The sequence below is a fragment of the Oryza sativa genome, chromosome 8 (genome assembly GCF_034140825.1).
Source record: "Oryza sativa Japonica Group chromosome 8, ASM3414082v1".
Classification (NCBI taxonomy): Eukaryota; Viridiplantae; Streptophyta; class Magnoliopsida; order Poales; family Poaceae; genus Oryza; species Oryza sativa.
Window position 1 is genome coordinate 11,630,029 of NC_089042.1, and position 9,699 is coordinate 11,639,727.

Genomic DNA, 9,699 nt, shown 5'->3' on the forward strand with positions numbered 1-9,699 from the left:
TGGACACTCACCATGTGATGTCCATGCCTTGTTAAAACTTCATAAAAACCCAGTGGGAAAAATTGGAGAAATAGTATATAGCATAAGCAGATATGTCGCATAGATTGCCTCATTAAAAACCTTAATAAGAAACTGCATGAAAACTTATGCAAGGAAAAAAAGAGTACAACCTAGCCAAATTCTTGTATCGATTTTCTTAATTGGTTTTGGGTACTTGACTCTTCAGTTCAAGCTTTTGTTAATAGACTGGCAAAATTCTCCCCTTGAATTCCGTATCTCTTTTAAGTGTGAACCATCAAAACTCGTTGCTCGTATCTTTTCAAAAGATAGTTCGAGTGATGCTCTAATGGTTAAATATTGCATGATTTTCCCATAACTTATAGTGTTTGTATAGTCTATTAGTGTTGGTGCGATGCACATATCATTATCTTTTTGATAATGATTTTGGGGTTTGGACAAAGCTCGAACCGTGTTACTTGCTAAAAATGGTGAACTATATCCAAGGAACCTATGTATTTTCACATTCTGATATACTATGGTTCGCTTCTTCATGTGTTGTAGGCTTACGGGCCAAAGCAACATAGGTTTCTACCTATTTATCTCAAACTCGTTCGGAAAGAATGAGCTTTCTTTCTTTATGTGATGATATTCGGATTATCAACTTAGTTTGGGACTTTTAATGCTTGTATGCAGTGCCCAATCCAAAATTTCTTTAGCCATTCATTGTCAACTATAGGTCAGCGTTGCCGGTTGATCTTTTAGTTGATTTTCAACTCTGGGTTGACTGCCACTGATTTGCTATATGAAGAGAATATTGTCCATAGCATGTCTCATTACCAATTCTTATTGGTTTGTATACTTGTATGTGACACTTATGCGAGTATCCATGGATATATGGGGATATGCAATTTTTTTATGCTTCTATTCTTTGATATGGGCATGACTATTTCATTTTACCAGTGTTGGTGTGCACTCCGACTGCTGGGTTTCTTCCTTGATGGGAAGATGTGGTATGCATGTTTTGAGGTTTCATACTATTTGCCAGCTCTGAACTGGCTCCCCCTCAAATTCTGGGGTTACTTTTAGTGACTATGAGCTTGAGAGTTCATTTTCGTCCCGTTTTCACCAAACGTCTCCAGTTACTTTAGAGATTTAAGGAGCCAGAGTTCTTGTCCTATTTTTTTTCGAGGCCTCTAGACAAGATGAGGTATACCTTTGCATTCTTCGGTATTTCACCCTCCTCCAGTGTATTATATTCGAGTAATGCAACTTGGTCATGCTCTCCGAATCACAAAAGTGATAGGCAGTTATCTAATTCTCATGTGTGCTTTTCATACTTTGCATTCGCTGGTGCTTGGTAAAATGTGCATCCTTTGTTTGACCATTTTTCCTAACATTTACTCCCTCCGTCCCAATATATAGCAACCGAGGACCGGATTTGATAGTCCTAGGATATGTCAAATCCGGTCCTAGGTTGCTATATATTGGGACGGAGGGAGTATCATTTAAGGGTTATTTCTCTTCCCCTGAATGACTGGAAATAATCCTTCTTATTGTCAAGGAATTTAGGCTACACTTGTACCTCTGCTAAAAATTTCCATTTTTTTCGGAGGGAGCCCTTATGGTTGTGGGATATGCACGTGTGTCGAGTCAACACTAATTAAGCATTAACTTCAAGGCCAACACTCTTGCTAGGCGTCTGGGAGACAAAGTTCTTGCGAAGAACCTCATCATGAGACTCGAGCACCTGTATGATGTCGATCATCTCGTCATACTCCTTGTATGACACTTGCCTGTAGTTACAAGTGCTCTAAGCGACGCTAGGGTGGAAGGTGGAGAGCATCTTTTCGATCTTTTCCGCGTCCGTGATAACCTTACCATAGAGGGAGAGGTTGGTACAGATCCGGTGCATCGCGGAATTGTACTCGGAGACACTTTTGAAGTCGACGAACCTAGTCCTGCTCTGCTTGGGGTAGGATGGTGTACTTCAACTTCTTGAACCACTTCTTGAGTGCGGCCCAAAGAGTGAGTGGGCTCCTAAATCCCATGTACTCATTCTTGAGCGTGGTGCAGAGGTGGTGCCGCAGGAAGTGCAGCGCCTGATCATTCTCATCAGGGGTAGGCGCACGGTCCTGCGGGGTGCCCATCCCAATCGTCTGGCGGAGCTTCTTGGCCCCAAGGACGATCTAGACATTGGATGCTCAAGTCAGGTAGTTCTGGCCATGCTGGGCCAGTTTGGCGAACTCCTTATTCGTGATTCCTAACATTCTGTGGCAAAAAGTGACAAAATATTCATAAGTTACTTCTAGTAACATAGTCGCAAATATGAATGCAAATATTTCATGGTTTTTCCAATATTTTTATTCATAGGCAATGCGAATAAGAAATGTGAAATATTCAATAAAGAAATACTAGAGTTCATATTAAAAATGCGTACAAATACATACATAGAAAAAGGGTGAAAAAGTTGCATATATTCATATAAATACTGAAAACGAAAAATTCAAAATATTCATTAACAGTAAATAATGCCTTAATAAATTTAAATTCAAAATTTGCACTAAGACATAATATGCTCCAAAATGAAATATAAGCGAAATCTGCAAAGTTTAAGGGCCTATTTCTAAGTTTCCATGCAGTCGATGGTTAGAAATGGGAGTTTCCGAAATGCTAGGGTCCTATGCGCAAAAAGTTTCCATGCTGGGAGTTATGCGCGTGATTTCCAAAAAATCCAGCGGCTCTTTTGCAAAGCCGCTAATTTCTTTCCTTCTTTCTTCTTCCTCTTTCCTTCTTTTCCCTCTCCTTTTCTTCTCCCCGTCAATGGCGCGCCCGGTCGGCGGCCATGCGCGGCGGCGGCGGCCATGCGGCGCGTGGACGGCGTGCGGGCACGGATCGGCCGGAGCCGTGTGGCGGCCATGCGTGGCGCGCGGGCACGGCTCGGCCGGTGCAGCTTTGCAAAAAGCGAACGAGACCATCCAGCAAAATGAATTATGAAGGACGACAGTATCACTGTACAACATAAAAAAACGCAACTTCAAATCATTGGGATAATATTCACAACTTGTTCATGTTTTGCCTCGAGACAGCAGTATATTGTACAAAAACCAGTGAACTGAAAACGTTAGAAACCTTTCATCTTTTCCTCTGCCAGCTCAATGCAGCGGTACAATACTAATTGAACAGGATTTAACGAGCACATGATATGATTTGCAACGTCGCTACCATCCTCTTCACTTTCTGATTGAATTCCTGCAACAATTGGTCTTAATGGCATCAGCCACTCTGAGTACACCTTCCTCATAGTCTCTTCCCCAAACATTTTTCTTGATCTTGATCCTGGACAAAATGGGAAAAATATATCAAACTGACGATTCACATTAATCCCAGGACTAAATCACATGAGCCTTAATCCATTCATGAAGTCGAACACCATGCATCTTTTGTTCAAATAAGATGCAACCACTTCTTTTTATGTCTCGAGCCATCTTTGATTCTATGGGTTTACAAGCTTGGAAACTAAAAAGGACATATGCAATTTTTTCAACACATTACTTGGGATTAGTACACTATATAGGTTCACATTAACAGAGTTTCAATGTTACAGCTCTTTATTAAAGGACATTTGGAAGAATGAAAAAGAAGAAAGTGTTTTAGACAACTATTGGTTAGATAAATGAACATTAGAACCATGCACCAGCACGTTGATAACCAAAATTATGTTTAATCAAATATTTAATTTATGAAAACATTAAGCTTCGAGAGCCACAGAGAAACTTGCAGATTATAGTCTTATAGATGGTGTGATCATGTAGCATTAGTTTTGCAATAGCAAATCCATGCAATTATTGTTACAGTTCAGTTAAGTACATATAATTTTAAGCACAGGTTTTTTGTAGATTACCTCTTGAATCTATTATCAGAACAAATCGCAGCAAATTCAAAGCTGATAATACCTGCATACAAATAAAAAAAAGTGAACCATGGCAGATTATTTTCTAGGCATAAGCCATAAAATGATGTAAAACAAAATTACCACTTTAGCAGGACACATAAGAATAACGAAGCACAACACAAGTGGGCAACATATAAGGTGAATCCAGATATTCACGCAATCCAGCTTTGATTTATACATCAAATTTAACATGAAATATTCCCACAAAATTTACATGCATTTCTCATCTCAATTTACTAGTATAAATTCATTCAATGTTAAAAGTTACAAAAATGAGATTACGAGAGTCTGACAAATTAAGTCGAAAAGAAAAAGGAAAAATGATAGATCGATATTCAATGTTTTGGATTGGAGTTGAGACTTTAATTATTCTATATTTTATTCAGTTGTTAAGAGTATCTTTATAAGTATTGAAGCCATTTGTTATAATCATTCGCTAATTTCTCAAGAGCCTAAGATGACACAGCTGGTTCACTGAGATTTAATAAGGTAAAGATGAACAGAACTCTCCTAGTCCTTGACGTCCTTCTGTGGATTTAGACAAGTCTCCAAGTTCATGTCTGTCTTATCTAGATCTATTCCTGCCCAACAGTCATCCTCCTTTTATTTTAATACGGAAACAGGCATCTTGTATCAACTAATGCTATTCCATCTATGTTGCTGTTGCCTGAGTTCTTCCAACAGATATTTATGCTCCTCATGAGTAGTGACATAAAAAGAGGGTACCTGTTCACCATGATCAGGAAGACAAGGAGGGCCACCTTCTGGAGGCTTCAAGATCAGCTCCACCAACTCAAGTGCATGAGAAAACCAAGGTGGTGGCCATTCGCCACCATCTTGTAATTGATCCGATTCAACAATATCCTGATCAGCTCGACGAATCTCTCTCGAAACTTCATCCTTCACCAGATCTAGGAGAAGTGCAGTCTAGAAGAAAAAACATAATTCACGATTTAAAGGATGGAGTTGAAAAATGAAGTTAAAAATCATAAAACTGCATGTTTCTATCAATCCAAGCACATCATACACCAGAAAATGTTAGGTGGCGGTAACTGAAAATCTGAGATCCATTGTATGGTCCTTTCTTTCCCTATATGTATATTGGGCATCAACAGGATGCTCTTACTTGCTCCATCCGTCCCAAAATATAGCAACCTAGTACAAGATTAGACACCACTAGTGCTACGAGACATCTAATCTAGTACTTGGTTGCTATATTTTGGGATAGAGAGAATACCATTTAAACTGCATGCAGAGATTGTGTTCTTAGTTCTTACCAATGAAGGGAAGATGCTGTTCTTTATAAGAGCCTGTAAGATGTTGAATCTCTGAGAGGATGGCACCATTGAAATAACCTGATAAAATTTCAGCGTTATAAAGAAGTGACATTCAAAATGAAAAAGAAGAAATGCCACAGTACAGACTGAAGAAGGAACATGTTACCATCCTGCCCATATTATCTTACAGACATATACAAACACAAGTCAAAAATATATTCATGACAATTGTTAAAACAAAGAGAAAGAAAAAACCCAACAGTATATATGATACTTGCCTGTTTCAAAGTAGCAAAAGCTTTCTTCCGCATTAATGCATCTGGGGCGGAAATCATGACACTTTCAATGGCCTGTGAATGTTCTTAAATTGTTGATATAGTAGATTGGGACATATTTTTAAATATATAAGTAAAGCGTAACATTACCTTGAGTGTTGCAAAAATTTGAGGACCAGAAGATGAAACATCTACATGATCATTGATTTCCTCAATACGACTTTCATTAGCTATAGTCAGCAGTAAGTCCAAACTGTGGGATTTTATTACCCATGGGTAATGAGTTGAAGACAACACATATCTAAGAATGTTAATTGCTTGCCACATCCTCGTATGGTTGCCCTTAACATCTTTCAGCGCTGATTCCAGCTCAGCGCCAGCATATTTTGAGATTTCATCATCCATATAGGTCCAGATAACTGCAAAAAGCTCAAGCATGTGACCAAGTGGTATCTAAACAACATGCATTGTCCAATGAAAGTGTAGTCAAAATGATCATCAAACCTGCAAGATTTGCACCATTCATTGCAAAAGAAAAGCACTCGAGCAAATCCGCATCTTCATCTACATCACTTTGCAAACAAATGCATCAGTTGACAATCAAGCAAACAGAATACAATATTTCCAAGTGAAAAATAATTTGGAAAAGTTAAACACCTTTTGAAATCTTATCGGTGGCTGAGGTGACATCATTACCAGTCAAAAGACCCAAATAAGTGAACCCACAAAATGTCAGAATTTTTGAATGCTGAAGAACAACTGAACCACAAGCAGAGAGAATATGCTGTTGTTTGCATCTTGATACAAGAGCCTGCAAGATAGGAGTGTATAATAATTAATAACATATTAAGAAAATAAATCTTTCTAAATCTAATTGAAAATAACATATATAAATAACACAGTTTTGTACTTACTATGTTCTGAAGGGAGTATAGACTAAGTACAGAACAGAGTTCTTCATTCGTCTGGTTTACCTTTTGGTGATGGAAACAATAATGCAAAATTAATCAGAAAAGACAAATGAAAAGGCGACCGCATATTGTTTAGGACACAGGGTCAACTTGAATGGCATTTTAACTCAACAAACCATTTTTTTGCACATTTCTTGAATGGCATTGCCAATTCTAAGTGCTGCATTGTACATATCAACGATGATCTTTCCATGTTCCTCGTCACATTCTGGTATAACAGCATTCATAACTCGAAGGACAGCAGGAAGTGTGACTTTTACTTGCTCAGTATGCCTCCTCTGAATCAAAACAAGCACTAGCCCAAAGCACAATTAGCTAGGAAGAATAGAAAAAAAACATATTTAATAATACAAATGTTAACCAGTTAATATTCACACAAGGTGTGTAACATATGTCAAGCGAATATATCTAAACTTATATATATATAGGCATAGAGCATTAAGTATCTCAATTCCTATCTGGAAATTCATCCATTAGAAACCAAAATTTCCAAACGATGAGCAGAGAGATGGCTGTGGAAATCTTCATATAAAAACATATACCTTTGGCTAGCTCCTTGAATAGAAGAACAAAGTACACTGAGCCATTTGATGCCAATGGTGCATCTACTGCCTGTATTAAAGCAACATAATGTCATGACAAAAAGGTGAGCAATATACCATAGGAACCCAGAGAGCAGAAGCGAGGGAAGGAGGTAGAGATATATTGTCGTCTGGAAATATTGAATGCAAAATGAAAATATGCTCAATTATGAATGGACATTCCAGTGCCCTGGCATTGTGCAAGTTTGGACTGGATGCAACAAATAAACAATGGAACATCAGTTCATATTTAAAAAACTATAAAACTTATCCAGATCTATTTGAAAGGGTAAAGAATAGTGTCACATTTCAAAGTTCCGAGTTGAATTTCAGATTTTGATGATAGTTCAGTCTTGTAAATGGACTTTTTCCTTCATCCCTCAATAAAATAAAAACCAGAACTCTTTCCAATCACAGGATCTTTCAGAGTTAAAGGAGACACAGGTTACCTCTGTATGGGTCTATATTCTGAATTTCATCAACATTGCAAGACGCAACTGTAAAGCCAAATGCCAGGATTTATCAAGAATAAACGCACGCGTGACTGACCTCACATAGGATGGAGAGCATGTCCCTCGGGTTGCAGTTTGACACGAAGAATTCAATGATAGCGTTGGCAATGTCCCAGCAATTCCTCATCAGTGCCCCCAGCTTCGCCACAGGTTTTACCAGCTCTAGTGAGAGAGCATCTATGGCCAACTATTACGAGACGGCAACAATGTCAGGAGATCACCAAAATTACTCCCGTCCCACCCCGCGAATCGCAACATGAAACACCACGCGGAGAGACCAATCACACGCAAGCACAGGATATCGAACCTGATTCGAGGACGGGGACGAGAGGAACGCGTGCACCTCCCGGAGCATCTCCTCGACGACCCCGGCCGCCGCCTCGTCTTCGGCGTCGGCCTCCGCATCAGCTGCATCGGCGGCGGCGTTGAGGAGGTCGGAGACGGCCGCCGCGGCGGATCCATCGGAGCAATCCCCGGACTCGAACGCCTGGAGCAGAAGGAGATCCTAGGGTTTAGCTAGGGTACACGGCAGAAGGAGATCCTAGGGCTCAGCTTGCGCGATTACCTTGGAGAGGGCGGCGAGCGCTTCCCGCAGCCGCGCCGGGGTAGGGGCTACAGCGGCGGCGGCGGATGTGTCGCCGGCGTCCATGGAGCGGCGGCGGAGGCGTGCGTGGTGGTGTGGTGTTGCTTCTGTGGACACGAGGCCCATACTAAAGTGGACGCGTACTTTTGGGCCGGTAGCCCATTAGACAATTTGGAGTCCGACTCGGACTCGATGAGCAATACCAGCGAGTGGGCCTAAGCCCAAATCACCCATGCGATCTAGTGGGCCATCGGTTTCCAAGTCGGTTTACACGAACTGCATTTCCCATTCCGTGACGAACACGACGAATGCATCAGATCAGATAGGCGTAGGGGAAGGAGTCCGAGTAGGAGTCGACGAGCATTCCCCGCCGCTATAAATCCAGCGCTGCGCATTGCGGGATGAGAGCCATCCACAACCCCGCGTCTCCATTGCTAGAGAGATCTCGGTCGAATTCGCGACACAGCTCAAGTCGATCGATCCATCTCCGATCGACGACGACCTCACCGGCGGCCATGTGCTCCGGCAAAAAGCAAGGGGGTGCACAGCCTACGATGGCGCCGGCGGGGGGCAACGGCAACGGCAACAGCCACCGCGTCGTTGGCCGCAAGCGGCTTCTCGTCGCCGGCGGGGCGGGGGAGGAAGATCGTCTACGGGGGAAGAAGCGGGCGGCGGCCGGCGCTCTGGTGCCGTACGTGGCGGCGGCTTCGGCGTCGGCGCCCATCGATGCGGTCCCGCTCGCCGCCGTGGCGCCGGCGTCGTCGTCGTCGCTGGCGGCGGGGGAAGTGCCGAACGAGCCGTCGTGGATACGGAAGATAGTGTTCTACCGGCTGGGGCTCCCGTACGACCTGCCGCTGGTGTTCATCGAGGAGAAGACGGTGACCCGCACCGACCTCGACTCGCACCAGAATCGGTTCCGCCTCGCGTGCGGCGGCGTCGGCCGCAGCCTCATCCCCATGCTCACCCGCCGCGAGGCCATCGCTGCCAGCTTCCTGCGCAAGGAGGAGGATGAAGCTCAAGCTGCAGGATTAACTCCGCCGCAACCGGAGGAGAACAACACCGCCGTCGTCGTGGAGCAGCAGCAGGAGGAGGAGGAGGAGGAAGCTGCAGTAACAACTCCGCCGCAACCGGAGAGCGACACCGCCGTCGCCGTCGCGGAGCAGCAGCAGCAGCAGGAGGAGGAGGAGACGGCGGGGCCGGGCGGGAGGAAGAAGAAGAAGAAGAAGGGGAGGTCGCACGGCGGGCTGCCGGTGACGCTGGTGCACCTGCGCGGCGGCATGAAGCGGCTGCTGCTGACGCGGTGGGACAGCAGCGGCGCCGCCATCATCAAGGGGGAAGGCTACCTCGACTTCATCGCCCGGTGCGGCATCAAGGAGAAGGACGTCGTCCATGTCTGGGCCTTCAAGCAGCAGGGGTTCCGCCTCTTCGGCGCCACCTACCCGCCCGGTCCCCTCTACATCCTCATCGCCGGCACCGCCCGCCTCGCCGCGCCGCCGCCGCCGCAGCCGCCCGTTGCACAATCTCCTCCAAGTTGTTGATCTCATGAAC

At 43.7% G+C, this 9,699-nt stretch overlaps 1 protein-coding gene across 1 annotated transcript; it reads right to left on the reverse strand.

The window, feature by feature from the left end:
* Positions 1 to 3,010: 3,010 nt before the first annotated feature.
* LOC4345184 (aberrant root formation protein 4) lies at positions 3,011 to 8,293 on the reverse strand. Its single transcript, XM_015794704.3, has 14 exons — positions 8,134 to 8,293; positions 7,876 to 8,055; positions 7,606 to 7,755; positions 7,018 to 7,087; positions 6,592 to 6,770; positions 6,419 to 6,478; positions 6,162 to 6,315; positions 6,009 to 6,068; positions 5,655 to 5,923; positions 5,508 to 5,579; positions 5,230 to 5,307; positions 4,679 to 4,879; positions 3,902 to 3,953; positions 3,011 to 3,336 (listed from the first exon to the last, which is right to left on the reverse strand). The coding sequence occupies exons 1-14, from the start codon at positions 8,275 to 8,277 to the stop codon at positions 3,122 to 3,124; spliced, it is 1,884 nt and encodes a 627-aa protein (XP_015650190.1). The 5' UTR covers positions 8,278 to 8,293; the 3' UTR covers positions 3,011 to 3,121.
* Between the last annotated feature and the right edge of the window lie 1,406 nt (positions 8,294 to 9,699).